At 41.1% G+C, this 22057-nt stretch overlaps 1 protein-coding gene across 5 annotated transcripts in view; it reads right to left on the bottom strand.

Annotated features, from left to right (window-relative positions):
* Window positions 1–2659: 2659 nt before the first annotated feature.
* The window catches only part of ATF1 (activating transcription factor 1), a 59501-nt gene continuing 40103 nt past the window's right edge, over window positions 2660–22057 (bottom strand). For 3 of the 5 annotated variants that reach the window (XM_023211140.2, XM_031936304.1, XM_023211138.2), the window contains 4 exons: window positions 14742–14872; window positions 10220–10402; window positions 9972–10131; window positions 2660–4161 (listed from right to left, as the gene is read on the bottom strand). In XM_023211140.2, the coding sequence (XP_023066908.1) occupies window positions 4017–4161; window positions 9972–10131; window positions 10220–10402; window positions 14742–14872 (619 nt within the window). In that variant the 3' untranslated portion in view covers window positions 2660–4016. The remainder of the gene's footprint in view (window positions 4162–9971; window positions 10132–10219; window positions 10403–14741; window positions 14873–22057) is intronic. The other 2 variants (XM_023211139.3, XM_023211137.3) reach the window with 1 other exon arrangement.

Raw genomic sequence — 22057 nt, 5'->3', positions numbered from 1 at the left:
ATCACTTGAGCCTGGGAGGTGGAGGTTGCAGTGAGCCAAGATCACACCACTGCACTCCAGTCACCAGTCTGGGCAACAGAGCAGAGCAAGACTCTGTCTCCCAAAAAAAAAAAAAAAAAAAAATGGGAGGAGGGGGCGTTAAATGGCCTAAACCTCCTCCAAATGACTGTCCCTCAAAAATTCCTGCCAAACTCTCCTAGAACAGTCTTCTGAATTCCACTATCTTGAGGTATGTGTTCCTTAACTTTTTTTTTTTTTTTTTTTTGATACGGAGTCTCGCTCTGTCGCCCAGGCTGGAGTGCAGTGGCCGAATCTCAGCTCACTGCAAGCTCCGCCTCCCGGGTTCACGCCATTCTCCTGCCTCAGCCTCCAAGTAGCTGGGACTACAGGTGCCCGCCACCTCACCCGGCTAGTTTTTTGTGTTTTTTTAGTAGAGATGGGGTTTCACCGTGTTAGCCAGGATGGTCTCGATCTCCTGACCTCGTGATCCGCCCGTCTTGGCCTCCCAAAGTGCTGGGATTACAGGCTTGAGCCACTGCGCCCAGCCGTGTTCCTTCACTTTTATAGTAAAACAAACAGTATTTATTAAAAACAAGCCAGGCGAGGTGGCTCACACCTGTAATCTCAGCACTTTGGGAGGCCAAGGTGGGCAGATCACTTGAGGTCAGGAGTTCGAGATCAGCCTGGCCAACATGGTGAAGCCCCATTTCTACTAAAAATACAAAAATTAGCTGGGCGTGGTGACACATGCTTGTAATCCCAGCCACTTGGGAGGCTGGGGCAGAATTGCTTGAACCCAAGAGGCGGAGGGTGCAGTGAGCCAGGAGTGGGGATACTGAACTCTAGCCTGGGTGATAGAGTGAGACTGTGTCTCAAAAAAACAACAAACAACAAAAAAAAACCCTACTTTGTACAACAAAGTAAACGATGTAATGATTATGATTAGGTTTTGATGTACTTTGTAAAGCTATGAAATTTTTTTTACTATAACCTGTGATTTTTCCTTTAAAGTAGCTGTCAAGCCCTCAAATTTCACTTTTTATCAATTTTATAGCATCTTTTGTGGGAATCTGAACTGCCATCATAACAACTCATTACATAATTCCAAGCCATGATACATTTTTTGAGACATGGTTTTGCTCTGTCATCTAGGCTGGTGTGCAGTTGTGCAATCACAGCTCACAGTAGCCTCGACCTCCTGGGCTTAAACTATCCTCCTACCTCAGCCTCCCGAGTAGCTGAAACTACAGGTTCCTGCCACCTTATCCAGCTATTTTTTGCATTTTTTTGTAGAGGCAGGGTTTCACCACGTTGCCCAAGCTGGTCGCAAATTCCTGGCACCAAGCAATCCCAATGCCTCAGCCTCCCAAAGTGCTGGGATTACAGGTGTGAGCCACCCGCCTGGCCCAATACACATTTTTATATCCCTCCTGTGACCCCATATTTTAACTGGCGAAGAACGCAAGTTTAACTTAGTAGTTGAAATATAGTAATTGCTGGCTGGGCGCGGTGGCTCACGCCTGTAATCCCAGCACTTTGGGAGGCTGAGGCGGGCAGATCACGAGGTCAGAAGATTGAGACCATCCTGGCTAACACGGTGAAACCCTGTCTCTAAAAATACAAAAAAATTAGCTGGGTGAGGTGGCGGGAGCCTGTAGTCCCAGCTACTTGGGAGGCTGAGGCAGGAGAATGGCGTGAACCCGGGAGGCAGAGCTTGCAGTGAGCCGAGATGGCGCCACTGCACTCCAGCCTGGGCGACAGAGCGAGACTCCTTCTCAAAAAAAAAAAAAAAAAAAAAAAAATATATATATATATATATAATTGCTGAATGAATAAATATAGTAATATAGTAAGAATTCCAAAATGCTAACAAATGCCCATTCTTCCTGCTCTGTTCAATAATATTAAAGGAGTATCTTATTGCCCTATATGTGTTTGTGGACAATAATCTATTTCCATCAATATATAAATAAGTACATTGATAATTAAGTAAAATGGCAAGTTGAACTAAGGAAATAATTTGATTAGTCTTTTGCATTTTGGAAGTCTAATTTCATGTTTGGACTATAATCACTTAAAAAGTTGGTTAAGCCCCACATTGGATTCCAATTAGAAAAACATACAGGAAAATAATTTGTTATGCATTTATGGAACCATTAATGGTTTGCCCTGGCGTGTTTCATATAGCTAGAGTAGGTAACTGGGTCCAGTGAGCAAGGCCCTACACCAGAAGTCTGAAGACAGCAGTTTACAAATATCTGCAGATGTCCAGCTGTTAAGGCACTAAGAGCTAGGCTACCTGTTGTAGACAAGCATGGTGTCTACTCAATAATATATTATCTGTTGAAACAGTCTTTTGACATAACCCAGTGACCTCATACCTCCCATATTTTTAGGCCTAATGGGCCACCAGTTTGAGATTCTGGCTTTACACAAGGTAGTAAGTGGTGTAAGTAATCCCCCTGGTGATCAAAAAGTTTTTTTTTCTTTTCTTAAAGTGCTGTCAAGTCAACAGAGTCCCATTTTAAAAGACCCTTTTAATGAGAAATTTCATCAGGAGGATCAAACACAAATGTATCAGTTAAGATTTCTACATAGTATTAGGATAATTAACAGTATGGCCACCAGCAAGCTCATCATTCATATATCAAGCATTACATTTTACATTCGGTAGACTATCAAATGTTCTTTAATTTCACAGACAACAATATGATACATACTGTGTAAGAAGCACACAACAGTTCTGCAGTACAATTTTAAACTGTATACAAATTGGAAATACAGATGTTAAACACTGGTGTACTGACAGTATTTCTGAATTTTAGATAAACTGCATACAAAATTTACAAAGCAAGTATTAGCCAATCTGAAAACTTTACTTCCTATAAAAGTGATACTTTGAGATGCAAATTTTACTAAACTATATAAACATTTAAAATAATCATTAAAAACTCAACATTAGAATTTATAAAGATCAGCTATAAAAATATATTGGCAGTCACTTTTCTTATAAAGGTACCATTCACTACATTACAAAATAGTCTCTAACATAAAATTGCCTTAATAACTATAATAGAATCTGATAAACCTTACATTATTAAATTGATTATAAAATCTTCTTGGAAAAACTTTGGTATGCATCTTCAGAAGGTTTTCAAAAAATAATATTTTAAGGACCTGTAAACATTCCATTCTATTAAAGCACAGCAGAATAAGTAATGGATATTCAACTGCATACAGAATATAGAATCAAAAGAACAATTTATTATGTATTTGTAGAAAATCACCATTACCAGAGTAAGCGAAAAAAAAAACAACTATTTAAAAGTATCAAACTTTTAAACAGTTCTTTTTCCATTCTGATAAAAAATGTTACAAAATCACCATACTCCATTCATGTACCTTAGATGCCTTTTAGGATAAGATCTTAAAAATAATTAACCCACTCTCAAAAATCCATTCAAGTCCAATAAACAAACTTTAAAAAACCCACTTAAAAAGACTTGACACTAGAACAAGTATACATAATCAGAACACATACTTTATATATTTAGTAATGTACTAGGTTTTCTCTTACCTTTGTAATTTAGAATTTATTGGCAGAAACACGCACACACACATATATAACTAAAAAAGGTAAATTTCAGCAAACAGAAATGCAAACCTGTAGGGTAAATTGATTTACTTTTAAAAATTCAGTTTATCAAATTTCATCTTCTCTGCCATTTTGGATTGGCAACTATTGGTTATTTAGAAAATTTAGACTGCTGAAAGTCCATTTCTTGCTCCTTGAATATGTTTAATTTCTAGAAAGCTTCCAGTTGTGCCCGCAGTTTCCTTGAGGTCATTTTTCACTTTCTCCTTCTGTCACTAGATATCGTGCATAAGATAGTTATCCTTGAGTTGGAAAAGCCTAAATAAAAAGCTTAACTTTTGACCTTTTAAGTTATAAAACTCCACTAAGAAATCCATTTAATTTTTATGCAAGTTCACAAAAATATTTTCTTTCTTAAGAATCAAACACTTTTATTGGAATAAAGATCCTTCAAAGTTTTTAACTCTTCTATTAGAGTTTTATTTTGATTTTCCAGGACTGCAACTCGGTTTTCCAGGCATTTCACGTATTCTTTCTTCTTTCTGCGACATTCTCGAGCAGCTTCTCTAAATATGAGCATTAAAAAAACATTGTTAGAAAAAACTTCATGTTCTTTAAATGGTAAATGTTCTTCAGTAATTGTCCGTGGTCACCTTTTTTTCTCTTTAAAATATCATCTACACATAGTGAACACACAGATCTTAAGTGTAGAATTCAGTGAGTTTGGCAATTGTGTGTACCTATATAACCCACACCTGTCAAGAAAACAGAACATTCCCACTTCCTAGAAAGTTCCCTCATGCCCCTTCCTAGTCAGTGCCCTTCCAAGCAACTATTGTTTTGATTTTTATCACCAGAGATTAGTTTTTTTCGTATTCTAGAACCTCATGTAAGAGTGTCATGCACTACGTACTCTTGTATCTGGTGTCCCTTCACTCAGCACATCTGAGGTTCATACATGTTGCTGCGTCGGGGGTTGTTCCTTTACACTGCTGGACATATTCCACTGTATGAATATAACCACCATTTGTTTATCCAGTCTCTTGGGCTGTTTCTAGGGTTAGCTGCATAGGCACGTTTTTGTGCCAGTCTTTTTGTAGACAGGTTTCATTTCTCTTGAATAAATACCAAAGAGTAAAATTATGGGTCCTCTGGTTAACTTCTGACACATTACTTTTATTTAAGTTCAAATTACAAACAATGCTTGAGCAAATACTCAGTTCTATGCATGTTCTCTTAAAACATTTCTGTGAAGTCATATGTAAGTTTATATACATATAGAAACAGGAAGTATTGGCCAGGCGTGGTGGCTCATGCCTGTAATCCCAGCACTTTAGGAGGCCAAGGCGGGCAGGTCACCTGAGGTCAGGAGTTCGAGACCAGCCTGGCCAACATGGCAAAACCCCATCTCTACTAAAAATACAAAAATTAGCCACGGTGGCACATGCCTGTAATCCCAGCTACTTGGGAGGCTGACACAGGAGAATCACTTGAAGCTGAGAGGCAGAGGTTGCAGTGAGCCAAGATCGCGCCACTGTACTCTAGCCTAGGCAACAGAGCAAGACTGTCTCAAAAAAAAAAAGAAACAGTACTATTCTAAGATTTTCAGGCTATATATGTAGATACTATTTGCAACTTGCTTTTTAAGTACACATCTCTCCTTTTAAAAGCACTGTACAAAATCTATCCCCTCACAAAAATACTTTTATTTATTTTTACCTTTAAGCTCTGTTGGAGTTAACAGATTTTTAAGTGGCTTCCAGTAAACATTCTTTTTCTTTTTTGAGACAGGGTCTTACTCTGTCACCCAGGCTGAGTGCAATGGCACAATCACGGCTCATTGCAACCTTGACCTCCTGGGCTCAAGATTTCCTCCCACTTCAGCCTCCCAGGTAGCTGGGACTACAGGTGCACACCACCACATCAGCTAATTTTATTTTTGTAGAGATGAGGTCTCAGTATGTTGCCTAGGCTGGTCTCACTCCTGGTCACGGTGTTGGGATTATGGGCGTGAGCCACCCGCTCAGCCTCCATTCTTTACATGTATTTCTACACATGTATTTCTTGCAGGATCACAAGCTATACTCACTTAAAGTCAAGAGATAGTGCCAACTTATATCCATTGAAGTACAGAGAAATGGGGGGGTGGGGGGGGGGAGGAAGGAAAAATTCCCAGAGTCAAATTAGAAAGAAAAAAGGGGAAACAAAGATTTGCCAAATTGTCCTCCAGAGTATCTGTACCATTTACATTCCCACGGGCAGTACAGGAGAGTGCTTGTTATCAACATTTTAAAATGGTTGTCAGTCTAGTGGCTGACAAAAAGTGAACCTCATTGCTTTAACATTTCCCTGATTATGCATAAAGTTTGGAATAACTTCAAGTTTACAAGGCCGTATTTCACAGACCAGTTTCCTTCTGTTAGGTCTCTTATTTACAGAAATAAATCTTTATATAATCTATACATCTTGTAATTATTTCTCTGTATATAAAAGTTGCAAATATATTTCCCAGTTAACAGACTTAAATTTTTAAGTTTGTTTACATTATCTTTTGTCACATACAAGTAGAAATGTGGGGCAAGTAGATACCATAAAACTCCGTATTTCCCCCAGTAATGTATGTGAGGTACCCCTTTCCTTACATGCCCAATGACAGTATCACCACTTTATAATTTTTGCCATGTGACATCTCATTTCTTATTTTTATAGTTGTAGTACATACGTATATGACCCTAAAACTGCCTATCATTTAGTTTATTTTCTAAAATTATATCATACTTTGTGTATTCTGTAGCAACTTGTTTTTTCAAATTTTCTAAGATTTATTCATGTTGAAATGATTATTCATTCAGTCATTACAGATAAACATTCCATTGTATAAATACAGTCACAATTTATGTACCTATTCTTTCTTTCCCCCATTTTTATGTTTAGGTTCAATATGTACCTATTCTGATCAATGAATCTTTTTTTTTTTTTTTTTTTTTTTTTTGAGGCGAAGTCTCGCTCTGTCGCCCGGACTGGAGTGCAGTGGCCGGATCTCAGCTCACTGCAAGCTCCGCCTCCCGGGTTTACGCCATTCTCCTGCCTCAGCCTCCCGAGGAGCTGGGACTACAGGCGCCCGCCACCTCGCCCGGCTAGTTTTTGTATTTTTTTTTTAGTAGAGATGGGGTTTCACCGTGTTAGCCAGGATGGTCTCGATCTCCTGACCTCGTGATCCACCCGTCTCGGCCTCCCAAAGTGCTGGTATTACAGGCTTGAGCCACCACGCCCGGCCCTGATCAATGAATCTTAAGGTTGTTTCCTGATTTTTTGCTGCTATGAAAATTCTTATACACACTTCCTGCAAGTTTCTCTCAGTCACACAGACTAAAACAGGTGGGTCACAGAATATACTCAAGTCAACTGTACAAGATAAGGCCTAATTTCCAAAACGGCTGCACCAATTTTCACTCCTATAGTAGTATCTATGAATTCTTGACCATTGTTCCAAATCCTTGCCAACTCTTGGTTAGATTTTAAAATTTTTGCCAATTGGGTGGGTATAAAGCATATCTAAGTGTGTAGCATTAATGTGCATTTCTTTGATTACTAATAAGGTTGAGTAGTCTTTTATATGATTATTAACTACTTGTGTGTGTGTGTTTTTTTTTTTTTATTTTTGAGACAGAGTCTTGCTCTGTCGCCCAAGCTGGAGTACAATGGCGTGATCACGGCTCACTGCAACCTCTGCCTCCGGGTTCAAGTGATTCTCCTGCCTCTACCACATCTGGCTAATGTTTTAAATTTTTTTTAAGAGATGGGGTCTCCCTATGTTGCCTAGGTTGGTCTCAAACTCCTGGGCTCAAGTCATCCTCCCGTCTTGGCCTCCGAAAATGTTGGAATTACATTTGTGAGCCACTACGCCTGGCCTGTATATTTTTTTCTATTAAAATGTTTTTGTGCATATTTATGGAGTACATGAGAAAATCTGTTACATGTATATAACGTGTACTGGTCAAGTCAGGGCATTCAGGGGTCCATCACCTGAGTATTAATAGGTTTTTATTAAGTATGGCCATCCTACTCTGCTATGAAACACTGAATTTATTCCTTTTATTTTACTGTGTATGGGTTTGTACCCTTTAACTCTTTTCATCCTCCTTGCCCCTCACCCTTCCCAGTCTCTGTTATCTATTTTTCCATTCTCTCTTTTTTCTTGACATAGGATCTTGCTTTGTAGCGCAGACTGAAGTGCAGTGGTGCAATCATGCTGCCTCAACCCCCTGGGCTCAAGCAATCCTCCCACCTCAGCCTCCCGAGTAGCTGGGATTTTAGGCACACGCCACCATGCCTTTTTTCTTGTAGCAATGGGTATGTTGCCCAGGCTTGTGTTGAACTCCTGGGCTCAAGCGATCCTCCCGCCTTGGCCTCCCAAAATGCTGGGATTACAGGCATAAGCCACCATGCCCGGCCCTATTTTTCCACTCTTTACTTCCATGTGTTCAAATATTTTAGCTCCCACATACAAGTGAGAATGTGATATTTTTTTTGTGTGCCTGGCTTATTTCACTTAAGATAATGACCTTCAGTTCCATCTATGTTGCTGCAAACGACGTGATTTAATTCTTTCTTATCCATTTATCCACTGATGGACACAGAGTTTGATGCTATTAGCTATTGTGTGTGAATAGTGCTGCAAGTAAACTTATGAGTACAGGTATCCCTTTGATATACTGATTTCCTTTGGGTAGATTTCTATTTTTAGTTTTTTGAGAAATCTCCATACTGGTTTTCAGTGATTGTACTAGCTAATTTTAAATTTTTTTAGGCTGGGTGCAGTGGCTCATGCCTGTAATCCCAGCACTTTGGGAGGCTGAGGCAGGTGGATGGATCACCTGAGCCCAGGTCTGAGACCAACCTAAGCAATATGGCAAAACCCCATTTCTACCAAAAACAACAAAAAAAAATTAGCTGGGTGTGGTGGTATACACCTGTAGTCTCAGCTACTTGGGAGGCTGAGCTGGGAGGATCACTTGAGCCCGGGAGGCAGAGGTTGCAGTCAGCCAAGACTGTGTCACTGCACTCCACTGTGGGTGACAGAGTGAGACCTTGTCTTAAAAAACCCCCACAAGGCCGGGCGTGGTGGCTCAAGCCTGTAATCCCAGCACTTTGGGAGGCCGAGACGGGCGGATCACGAGGTCAGGAGTTCGAGACCATCCTAACACGGTGAAACCCCGTCTCTACTAAAAAATACAAAAAGCTAGCCGGGCGAGGTGGCTGGCGCCTGTAGTCCCAGCTACTCGGGAGGCTGAGGCAGGAGAATGGCATAAACCCGGGAGGCGGAGCTTGCAGTGAGCTGAGATCCGGCCACTGCACTCCAGCCCGAGCGACCGAGCAAGACTCTGTCTCAAAAAAAAAAAAAAAAAAAACCCCACAAAAACCAAATATAACTTCTCTACTTTTTGAACATTTTTGTTAAAAATTAAGACACCAACACAAACATTAGCCTAGGCTAACTAGCCTAGGGTCAGGATCATCAATATCACTGTCTTGCACCTCCATACCGTATCCCACTGGAAGCTCTTTAGGGGCAATAACACACAGGGAACTGATATCTCCTATGGTAACAATGCCTTCTTCTGGAATACCTACTGTAGGGGCTGCCTAGAGGCTGTTTTACAGTTAACTTTTTTTCTTTTTTTTGAGACGGAGTCTTACTCTGTTGCCCAAGCTGGAGTGTAGTGGCACAATCTCGGCTCACTGCAAGCTCCGCCTCCTGGGTTCACGCAATTCTCCTGCCTCAGCCTCCCAAGGAGCTGGGACTACAGGTGGCCACCACCATGCCCGACTAATTTTTTTGTATTTCCAGTAGAGACGGGGTTTCACTGTGTTAGCCAGGATGGTCTCGATCTCCTGACCTCATGATCTGCCCGCCTCAGCCTCCCAAAGTGCTGGGATTACAGGCGTGAGCCACCATGCCTGGCCTAGAGTTAACTTAAAAAAAAAATAAAGTAAGTAGAAGGCATATACACTTTAATGATAAAATATAGTAAATTCATAAACCAGTAACATATTCACTTATTATAGTATCAAACATTATGTTCTACACATAATTGTATGTGCTACACTTTTACATGACTGGCAGCACAATAGTTTTGTTTATACTAGCGTTGCCACAAACATGTGAGTAATGTGTTGCACTATGACATTACCATAGGACTTTTTCAGCTCCATTATCATTTTATGGGACCACCATCATTCATATATGTGGTCCATCGTTTACTCCAACATTGTCATGGAGCCCATGACTGTATACAGTTCCAGTTAACATCTGGTTATGTTCTGAGATTTGTAAAAACATTACCCATTCTGGTAGTATGATTTTACTACCTACCTGTTTTTCATTAACCTTATTTCTCTTTTCAATTGGGGGTCATCTGTCTTAGCTGTCTGAGAGGTAAGAGTCACAGGAGATGTCATCACCACAGTTTGTGGCAGAGAAGTAGCTGAAGGTGTAGTTCGGATCTGATACGTTTGCATATCTCCTGATGCAGCTAGAAGGCAAACAAGAGTGAATGAGTTAGTTGGTTAAGTGTCTCTGAGAGTGTTAGGAGATTTTCTGTAGACAGAAAGCATACTTACTCTGTACAACCACCTGATTGCTGGGCACAAGTATCTGCTGTCCATCAGAGGTCTGTGCATACTGAAGAATAGTTGTACCTTGCTGAGTACTACCTGAATTTGTCATGGTTAATGTCTGAAGTCCCTGTACTCCATCTGTGCCTGGACTTGCCAACTGTAAGGCTCCATTTGGGGCAATGGCAACTTTAATCAAAGAGAGAAAACAGCTATTGTAAGGTTATACAATACACTAATTCAAAGGAGTGGCAAAAAGCCCACAAACGCTATTTACTAAAACAGGTATGAATGCAGTTCTACTTGGTAACTGCTGACTACTTTAGGTGAACTACATGTAAAAGGAATAAAACAGCATTTTTTTTTTCTTTTTTTGATGGAGTCTCACTCTACTGCCCAGGCTGGAGTGCAGTGGCACAATCTCAGCTCGCTGCAACCTCTGCCTCCTGGGTTCAAGCCATTCTTGTGCCTCAGCCTCCCAAGGAGCTGGGATTACAGGTGTGCGCCACCATGCCCAGCTGATTTTTGCATTTTTAGTAGAGACAGAGTTTCTCCATGTTGGCCAGACTGGTCTCGAATTCCTGACCCCAGGTGATCCACCCGCCTCAGCCTCCCAAAGTGCTGGGATTACAGGCATGAGCCATTGCGCTTGGCCCCATGATAGTTAATTTTTAAGAAAAAATAAAAAGGAAACATAAACATACTTTGTAATTTTGAGTCAAAAGCATTATAAAGGTTATTACTTCAAAATATTTCTGAATAGATAACGTGCTTATGGAAAAAAATTCAATAGAATAAAAGGTTATATAATGAGAAAATAAGTCATTTTTATACTGTTTCTTAGCTCCATTTTCTAGTGGTACCACTGTTAAATGTATTACATTATTAAGATATTTACTTAAGTGATAGTTAAGAAATGTAATCTATTCATTTACTTCCTAGTGAAAATCACTAATAAAGATAGCTGAAAGCCATTGTGTAGAAAACACTACTTAGCTCCCCACAAACATTTGTTCACTGAATTATACCTGTGTTCATGCTTTCTCCTCAGCCCTTAAATGCCCATAAGGTATGACCAAATAGAAAACATTTTAGCATTATTCAATTCCCATATAATCTTCAGAATCGAATGCCTCATCTCTGTACTCTCTTTTTGGATTACAGTTATGTAACTTTTTTTTCCTTTTATGTTTTGGCTACCACGAAGCCAAAATACATGTGTATGTGTGTATTTTGATGGAAAAATATTTTTTTCACACATTCATAATTATCCCTCCCCAACTGCCCCAATTTTAATTTATGAGTTTCAAAATATTGATTAGCTGGAGTGCAGTGGTGTGGTCCTGGTTCACCACTGCACTCTACCTCCTGGGCTCAAGCAATCCTCTCACCTCCGCCTCCCAAGTAGCTGGACCTATAGATGCACACGACCATGCTTGGCTAATTTTTAAATTTTTTCCCTATACTGCCCAAGCTGGTCTTGAAATCAAGTGATCCTCCCACTTTGGCCTCCCAAAGTGCAGGGATTACAGGCGTGATCCACCATAACAGGCTCAGAGATTTGCTGTGAAGTTATATTAGCAATTAGTTTCAATCTTTTTCCCTGTAACACATTATTATACACACACACACACACACACACACGTATTTATATAAGTATAATCATCAATAAAATTAAAGGTCCCATTATCTATCTCTATTTCACTGTCCCCCCTCCACCCCCATCCTGAGATAATTATTATTTTTGGTGCACATGTTTCCCATTATTTTCCTGTGCTTATACAGACTTTATCAGTATCAGACTTGAATATACTTTAGCCATTATGTTCAGTGGCAAAAACCACAATTACTTTTACACCAACCTAATATATCAAAATACATACCTGCAGGTGCAAATGTTTTGATATTAATGTTAATACATATTTTCATTTTGCAACATATCTTCCTGTTCCTAACATGTGTATTTACCTGGTAATGTGCTATGTTTATTCTAAAACTGAGCTGTCTGATAGGGTAGCCATTAGCCCGATGTGGCTATTTAAATTAACCAAAATTAAACAAAATTAAAATTTCAGTTTCTCCACCAGCCATATTTCAAGCACTCAATAGTCACACATGCTTTAGTGGCTACTATTCTGGGACAATGCAGACATAAAACATTTCCATTATCATACGAAGTTCTACTGGCCCATGCTGCCCTAAATACTAGTTTGTACTGCACTTATTTCAGTGATAACATGTGAACCTCCCCACTACCTCTGATCTCTGCTCCCAAGCTTCTTTCCTTGCAACCATTGCTCCCAGTTTCTTTTTCTTTCTTTTTCTGAGATTGGTCTTGCTCTGTTGCCCAGGTTGGAGTGCAGTGGTATGATCAGGGCTCACAGTAACTTCCACCTCCCAGGCTCAAGAGATCCCATCTCAGCTTCCTCAGTAGATGGGACTAGTCACATATCATGATGCCTGGCTCTTTTTTTTTTCTCACTTTTCTGTAGAGACGCAGTCTTGCTATGTTGCCAAGGCTGGTCCTGAATGTGGCTCCAAGCAATCCCTCCAGCCTCAGCCTCTTAACGTACTGAGATTACAGGCATGAACCACCGGGCCTGGCCCCCAGTTTCTTAAAAGATATCCTATACATATATTCTAAATTAATTTATTCATAACAAACTTAACTGAAAGCCTACTATATGCCGGGTCCTATATGTCAAGGATGTAGTTGTGAATGAAACAAATAAGGTTCTTTCCCTTAAGGATGCTATATTCTAGTAGGGAAAACAGATCATAAATAAGCTAATCTATACTTACATACATACAGTCTATAATTAAACTAATGTGTCCTAACTTAATTATATGTGAATGCTATAAAGAAAAATATAGGAGATTAAGGAAAACTAAAGGGAGGAGCCACAAGTTTGAAAAAGAGTGGTCTCTTTGTGGAAGTGACACTTAAGCAGAGCAGGGGTGTAGGATGCAAGCCATGTAAGGATCTGGGGGAAGCACATGCCAGGCATGAGCAACGACAACTCCAGAGATGCTGAAGCAGAAACAAGCTCGTGTGTCTGAGGTTCAGTTAGGAAGTCTGGGGCGGTCGGAATGCCATCAAGTGGCAGGAGATGAGGTCAGAGTGGTAGGCAGATCCTAAATGTAATGCCTTGTAAAATCTGGATTTTATTCTAAGTGTGATAAAATGTCACTAGAGGACTTTGAGCAGGAACGATGTGATCTAGTTGACATCTTAAATAAATCACTTTGGCCACACTATGGAAAACTGATTATTAGGGCAAGAAGGGAAGCAAGATGACCAACTGGATGCCTACTCCAGTAATTCAGATGGCAGCCTAAACTGAGCTGGTGGTGGTTGGAGATGGCAAGAGGTAGTCAGATGGGACATATACTTTGTGGCAAGACTGAATGAAACTTAAAGATTAATGTTAGGAGTGGAGTGGGAGACAACAAATAGGCAGCACAAGTAAATTCCTTAGGGTGATAGAACTCAATCTTGATTGGTAGTATTATACTATTCTACACGTTTGTCAAAACTCATAGACTTAAAACTCCCCAAAGAGTGAATTTTACTGTATTTAAATCAAACAATAAATATTTTTAACGAATAGGCAGGGGCCGGGCGTGGTGGCTCACGCCTGTAATCCCAGCACTTTGGGAGGCCGAGGTGGGTGAATCACTTCAGGTCAGGAGAGTTCGAGACCAACCTGGCCAACATGGTGAAACCCCATCTCTACTAAAAATGCAAAAATTAGCCAAGCAAAGTGGTGCACGCCTATAATCCCAGCTACTTGGGAGGCTGAGGAAGGAAAATCACTTGAACCAGGGAGGTGGAGGTTGCAGTGAGCCGAGATCATGGCACTGCACTCTAACTTGGGCAACAGAGCGAAACTCCATCTCAAAAAAAAAAAAAAACAAAAGCCAGGAATGTTCTGAAAAGAATTATACTAATATACAGCAATTATGTATGGAACTACATAGATATAAGAATGAACAAAATAAGGCTGGGCACAGTGGCTCATGCCTGTAATCCCAGCACTTTGGGAGGCCAAGGTGGGTGGATCACCTGAGGTCAGAAGTTCGAGACCAGTCTAGCCAATATGGTGAAACCCCCTCTCTACTAAAAATACAAAAATTAGCCGGGCATGGTGGCACACGCCTGTAATCCCAGCTACTCCGGAGGCTGAGGCAGGAGAATCACTTGAACCCAGGAGGCGGAGGTTGCAGTGAGCCAAGATCGTGCCACTGCATCCAGCCTGGGCGACAAGAGCGAGGCTCTGTCTCAAAACAAAACAGTATCTAATGATGTAGGTCTCAGTTCCCTCATACATTGATAACTGCCTATGTCACAAAGTTGTTGTAAGGAGTAAATGAAATAATGCGAAACGGTACTTTGCATTATTCCTGGCTGAAAACATCCTTAATAATCATCACTATCAAAGTATGACAGTTTTTCTAACACCATGTCTTTCTACAGAAAAGTCAGGTTTTGTGTGTTTATAATGTGGAAATTGATTCCTATACATACTGTACTGTCCGCTGCTAGTCTGATAGATGGGAGTTGGAACAGACATAGAAGTGACAGCAGAAACTCCAGAATTTTCTCCGTCTCCTTTTCTGCCCCGTGTATCTTCAGAAGATAAGTCTTTCAAAATTTTTCTGTAAAAAAACAGAACTCTATTAAACATTGGTAATGTGAATGACTTCACAAAAATAAAAAATTTTTTTTTTGGGACAAGATCTTGCTCTGTCACCCAGGCTGGAGTACAGTGGTGCCACCACAGCTCACTGCAACCTCTGCTTCCCTGGCTTAAGAGATTCTTGTGCCCCAGCCTCCCAAGTAGCTGGGACCAAAAGCGTAAGCCACCACACCCAGCTAATTTTTGTATTTTCAGTAGACACGAGGTTTCACCATGTTGGCCAGGCTGGTCTTGAACTCCTGGCCTCAAGTGATCCACTCATCTCCTCCTCCCAAAGTGCTGGGATTACAGGCATGTGCCACCATGCCCGGCCACAAAAAGAAATTTCTAAAACTTTTACATCTCAGGTAAAAGTTACAATAATCGGCCAGGAGTGGTGGCTCATGCCTGTAATCCCATCACTTTGGGAGGCCAAGACCAGCAGATCACAAGGTCAGGAGCTCGAGACCAGGCTGGCCAATATGGTGAAACCCTGTCTCTACTAATAATACAAAAATAAACTGGGCGTGGTGGCGGGCACCTGTAATCCCAGCTACTTGGGAGACTGAGGCAGGAGGATTGCTTGAATTCAGGAGACAGAGGTTGCAGTGAGCCAAGGTCGTACTACTGCACTCCAGCCTGGGCGACAGAGTGAGAGTTCGTCTCAAAAAAATAAAAGGTTACAATAATCTACCAGACATTTAAACTATTATTCCAAAGAATCCTTTTATTTAGCACATATTATTATAATGACGTGCTCCAGGCTGATTACATATTAAAGAGTAAAGAGGGCCAGGCATGGTGGCTCCCACCTGTAATCCCAGCACTTTGGGAGGCTGAGGTGGGCAGATCACTTGAGATCAGGAGTTTGGAGACCAGCCTGGTCAACATGGTGATACCCCATCCCTACCAAAAATACAAAAATTAGCTGGACATTGTGGTGTGTGACTGTAATCCCAGCTACTTGGAGGGGCTGAGGTAGGAGAACTGCTTGAACCTGGAAGGTGGAGGTTGCAGTGAGCCAAGATGGTGCCACCGTACTCCAGCCTGGGTGACAGAGTGAGACTCTGTCTCAAAAGAAACAAAAACAAAAAATAAAAACCTGTAAAACAGTTCTCCAAACAAAGTACGTAAGAAAAACTACTATAAAATGCAGAGTATGAATGATGAATAAAATTGCTTATTTTAACAACGAGAGGTAAATATGATCCCATGGATATCCCTCAGACTCGGTGAAATGGCACTGATGACAGGAATAAGGGATGGAAAAAGTATTCCTTGATAAAAAGAAAGGTCTTTCAAGACAATTGGGGATGGGCGAAGTGGCTGATGCCTCTAATCCCAGCACTGTGGGAGGCCAAGGCAGGCAGATCACCTGAGGTCCGGAGTTCAAGACCAGCCTGGCCGACATGGTAAAACCCCATCTGTACTAAAAATGCAAAAATTAGCTGGGCATAGTTGCTCACGCCTGTAATTCCAGCTACTTGGGAGGCTGAGGCAGGAGAATTGCTTTAACCCGGGAGGTGGAGGCTACAATGAGTGGAATTTGTGCCACTGCACTCCAGCCTGGGTGACAAAGTGAGACTCTGTCTCAAAAAAAAAGAAGACAATTGGGGGTAGAGGAAAGAGTAGGCAATATGCATTGTTTGCTTCTGAAAAAAAGACAGAAAAAAGAAATGCTTAAGAATTCTATGTTCACTGTAGAAAAATGAGAAAACTGAAATAGTTATGTGAAAACAACAACAAAAAAGGAATCACAAAGGAAAAAGAAAGCCCTTAGAATGAAAAGGGCTCTTTTATCTATGCCAACTTCCCAGCTCATGGAGGAATTCCCTAACATTCCTGACAACCAGAAGTAGATTCCAGAAAAATGGCACCCACTATTTCCAAAAAGTAAACCATTCTATTATTGAATAGTTAGAACCTTTCCTTTTTTGGGTCCAAAGCTAGTTCCATCCAGTGAAACTAAATAAATTTATTTATTATTTTTTTTCTTTTCTTTTGAGACAGCCTCACTCTGTTGCCCAGGCTGGAGTACAGTGGCATGATCATGGCTCACCCCACCTTGACTTCTCAGACTCAAGCGATCCTCCTGCCTCAGCCTCCCAAGCAGGTGGGATTATAGGTACATGCCATCATACCTGGCTAAATTTTTTTTTTTTTTTTTTTTTTTTAGTAGAGATGGGGCCTATTTTGCCCAGGCTGTTCTTGAACTCCTGGGTTCAAGTGATTCTCCCACCTAGGCCTCCTAAAGTGTTGGGACTACAGGCATGAATCATAGCAAGAAATTTAAGCCTAATCCCAATTCTATATCTGTGCCCTACTTTGCAATATTTGATAACTGCTACAAGTCTTCCTTATTCTAGGCCAAATACTTTCCGTTTTTTCACGTGTTCTTCTGTAACATGTTGAAGATCCTTCTCCAGTTTGGTCTTCTTTGTGTGGACTGTTGTCCCACCAAGAGCTAATACAACTGTAGACTATATTAAGAGAAGTTCCACAGGAAGCACAATGGAGGTGTCAGTCCTATAGGACTCTGTTTTAGGCATTTCTGTAGAATAGTCCAGTGCTTCCTAAACCTGCCTATGTAACAGAATCATTCTGGAGAGGTCTGTTGAATCTAGATTCCCATTTGGTGGCCATGATTGAGTAAGTAGGTCTGGAGTAGAGCTCCAGATTCATTTAACAAACTGCCTGCATGGTCTTTTTTTCCACAAGTCCACCTCTGTCCAATGCCTGCATGGTCCTACAGCCAGTCTATCATGAGACTGTGGAATGCTGCGCCCATTTATTTTTCCATTTTAAATTATGAAACACTTTCTGAGTATAAAGAAAAGTACAGGGGAAGATGCTGCATCTGGTGTTGCCATGGCTGTGCCTTGGCCTGTGCAGCCTCCTGGTGGGGCAGGAAGAGGCCCTGAGCGCCATGGATCTGCTGGAGCGAAGCCGGCCCTATGTGGTGCTGCGCAGGCAAAACCTGGTGTTGATGGGAACCATTTTCAGCATCTTGCTGATGACTGTTATCCTTATGGCATTTTGGGTCTACGAGCCCATTTGGTGTCAGTGACAGCCAAGTAAACAAGTTCTTCAATGAGTACTTGGAATAGGATATATTGTGCTGAGCATGGGCCAATGGAGAAGCTGAAATCAGAACTTTCCTACCTGAAAATAACCTTTGGTCTGGACAGTTGGTAAATGCTAAATGATTTAGGAAAAAACAACTACTGGCAGTTATTTTTTCTTTTTTCTTTTTTTTTTTCTTTGAGACAGAGTTTCATTTTTGTTGCCCAGGCTGGAGTGCAGCGGTGCAATCTTAGCTCACTGCAACCTCTGCCTCCTAATTTCAAGCAAGTCTCCTGCCTCAGCCTCCTATATTACAGGCGCGCACCACCACACCCGGCTAATTTTTGTGTTTTTGGTGAAGATAGTGTTTCACCATTTTGGTCAGGCTGGTCTTGAACTCCTGACCTCAGGTGATCTGCCCACCTGGGCCTCCCGAAGTGCTGGGATTACAGGTGTGAGTCACTGTGCCCGGCTTTATTTTTTTTCTCAACACTGTAAAGCAAATAATTGGCCACCTAGTCTGCTTCTCAGTGTTTCTTTTTATATCTGACTATGTTTAAGAGCAAGACCTGAAAACTCCAAATTCAGTGTAAAGATGGGAGTGTTCATCAGAAAGGAAAACATGGTAATCCTGCAAATGTCTGTAAGAACCACATTGGAAATAACTAATTCACGCTTGAAAATATTAATAAGGAGACTTACTCCGTAGACATTCCCTACTTAAGAACCATTTGGTCACAGTGGGTTAAGAATCACAAAAGGATTTTTTTTTTTCTTTTTTTTGAGACAGGGTCTCACTCTGTCACCTAGGCTGGAGTACAGTGGCATGATCACAGCTCACTGCAGCCTTGATCTCCTAAACTCAAGTGATCTTCCCACCTCAGCCTCCCGAGTGGCTGGGACTATAGGTGTGCACCACCACACCTGGCTAATGTTTTGTAATTTTTTTGTAGAGATAAGGTCTCCCTATGTTGCCCAGGCTGTTCTCAAACTCTTGGGCTCAAGCAATCTGGCCACCTTGGCCTCCCACAGTGCTGGGATTACAGGCATGAGCCACTGTGCCTGGCCTTCCTGTACCTATTATTCTACTCTAATTCCAGTATGATCACAGAATATTCTGTGCATGATTTCTGTTCTTTTAAATTTGTTAAGATTTGTTATGACCCAGAATGTGGTATTTCTTGGTGGATTTTTCTCCACTCTACAGCTGCTGGGTCAAGTGTTATAAAAATGTCAATTAGGCAAAGCTCACGCCTGTAATCCCAGCACTTTGGGAGGCCGAGGCGGGCGGATCACAAGGTCAGGAGATCGAGACCACGGTGAAACCCCATCTCTACTAAAAATACAAAAAATTAGCCGGGCACGGTGGCGGGTGCCTGTAGTCCCAGCTACTTTGGAGGCTGAGGCAGGAGAATTGCTTGAAGGCGGAGGGTGCAGTGAGCTGAGATCACGATACTGCACTCCAGCCTGAGTGACAGAGTGAGACTCCATCTCAGGGAAAAAAAAAAAAAAAAAAAAAAAATCTTGTTGGCTTCTGATATTATCTGGCATTAGGTTCTTCAATAATCTTGCTGATTTTCTGACTACAAGTTCTTTTTTTGAGACGGAGTCTTGCTCTCACCCAGGTTGGAGTGCAGTGGTGCGATCTCGGCTCACTGCAAGCTCCGCCTCCCAGGTTCACACCATTCTCCTGCCTCAGCCTCCCGAGTAGCTGGGACTACAGGTGCCCACCACCATGCCCAGCTAATTTTTTTTTTTGTATTTTTAGTAGAGATGGGGTTTCACCGTGTTAGCCAGGATGGTCTCGATCTCCTGACCTCGTGATCCGCCCACCTCGGCCTCCCAAAGTGCTGGGATTACAGGCGTGAGCCACCACGCCTGGCCCTGACTACAAGTTCTAGTGAATCCTGAGACAGGTTTATTGAAGTCATCAACTGTAACTGTGGACCTGTTTGTTTCTCTTTTCAGTTCTGTTAGTTTCTTCTTAGAGAGAGGGTCTTGCTGTCACCCATGCTAGAGTGTAGTGGCTCAATCATAGCTCGTTGCAGCCTCCAAATCCTGTGCAGCTGGGACCAGAGACACACACCACCACGTCTGGCTAACTTTAATTTTGTGAAGAGACAGGGTCTCACTATGTTGCCCTGGCTGGTCTTGAACTCCTGGGCTCATGCAATCCTCCCTCCTTGCTCTCTGGAAGGGCTGAGATCACAGGTGTGAGCCACTGGGCCCTGCCCTACTAGTTTTTCATAAATATATTATAAAGCTCTTTTGTTACATGCATACACATTTGGATTATGTCTTCTTGGTGAACTCATCATTATGTAATATCCGTCTTTATCTCTGCAGATTTTCCTTATTCTGAAGTCTATTTTATATGACAATAATATAGCCATGTTAGTTTTTTTCATTAGTGTTTTCATGGTATGTCTTTAACCATCTTTTTACTTTAGACTAGCTAGATCATTTTTGAAGTGAGTCATTTTTTATATCCATTCTAATAATCTTTGTCTTTTTAAAGAAAAATGGCTCCGAGATATAATTCACATACCATACAATTAACTCACTTAAGCATACAATTCAGTGTTTTTAGTATATTAACAGGGTTGTGCAACCACCACTATAATCTTAGAACTTTTGTTCCCCTAAAAGAAACTTGGTACCCATTAGCAGTCAATTCATTCTTCTCTTTCCTCTCCCAAGCTCTAAGCAACCACTTGCCTACTTTGTTTCTATAAATTTGTCTATTTTGGACATTTCATATAAATGGAATCATACAATATGCAATCTCTTGCAAATGACTTATTTTACTTAGTTTAATATTTTCAAGGTTTATCCATGTTGTAGCATGTATTAGTACTTCATTGCTTTTTTAATTGCTAAGTAAAAATATTCAATTTTATGAATACACTACATTTTGTTTATCCATTCATCACTTAGTGGACATTTGGGTTGTTTCCATGTTTTGGCTATTATAAACAATGCTGCTATAAACATTCATGTACAAGTTTTCATATAAATGTATGTTTTCATTTCTCTTGGGGATATAACTAGCATAGGAAGCAGTGGGTCATACGGTAACTCAGTATTTAGTATTCTGAAGAACTGCCAGACAGTTTTCCATAGCAACTGTACTATTTTTTTTTTTACATTCTTACCAGCAGCGTATGAGTTTTAATTTCTCCATATCATCACCAACACTTATTATTGATCTTTTTTTTCTATTTGAGTCATCCTAGTGGGTTTGAAGCAGTATTTCACAATTTTGATTTGCAATTCCCTTAATGATAAATGATGTTGAACATTTTTTCATAGCTTTATTAGTCATTTGTTTATCTTCTTTGGATAAATTTTTATTCAAATCCCTTGCTTTTTTTCTCTTTTTTTGATGTGGCCCAAGCTGGAGCACAGTGGTACGATCTCGGCTCACTACAACCTCTGCTTCCTGGTTCAAGTGATTCTCCTGCCTCAGCCTCCCTAGTAGCTGGCATTACAAGTGCCCACCACTATGCCTGGCTAATGTTTTTATTTTTATTTTTAGTAGAGACGGGGTTTCACCATGTTGACCATGCTGGTCTCGAACTCCTAACCTCAGGTGATCCACCCACCTCGGCCTCCTAAAGTGCTGGGATTACATGCATGAGTCACCATGCCCAGCCCCCTTGCTCATTTTTTAATGGGGTTGTCTTAATATTTAGTATTCTGATCAATTAATATGAGATGTCTTTTCACTTATTTAGATCTTTTTTTTTAAGACAGAGTCTCCCTGCTCTGATGCCCAGGCTGGAGTACAGTGGCGCGATCTCAGCTCAATGCAACCTCTGCCTCCTGGGTTCAAGCGAATCTTCTGCCTCAGCCTCCTGAGTAGTGGGGACTACAGGCACGGGCCACCACGCCCAGCTAATTTTTGTAGTTTTAGTAGAGATAGGGTTTCACCATATTGGCCAGGCTGGTCCCATACTCCTGACCTCATGATCTGCCCGCCTTGACCTCCCAAAGTGCTGGAATTACAGGTGTGAGCCACTGCTCCCGGCCTTACTTAGATCCTTTAAAATTTCTTTCAATAAGGTTTTATAGTTTCCAGTATATGTATTCTTTTTTTTTG

The sequence above is a fragment of the Piliocolobus tephrosceles genome, chromosome 10, assembly GCF_002776525.5.
Source record: "Piliocolobus tephrosceles isolate RC106 chromosome 10, ASM277652v3, whole genome shotgun sequence".
Classification (NCBI taxonomy): Eukaryota; Metazoa; Chordata; class Mammalia; order Primates; family Cercopithecidae; genus Piliocolobus; species Piliocolobus tephrosceles.
Note: the sequence above shows the minus strand (reverse complement) of the source record. Positions and strands in the feature narration are given on the sequence as shown.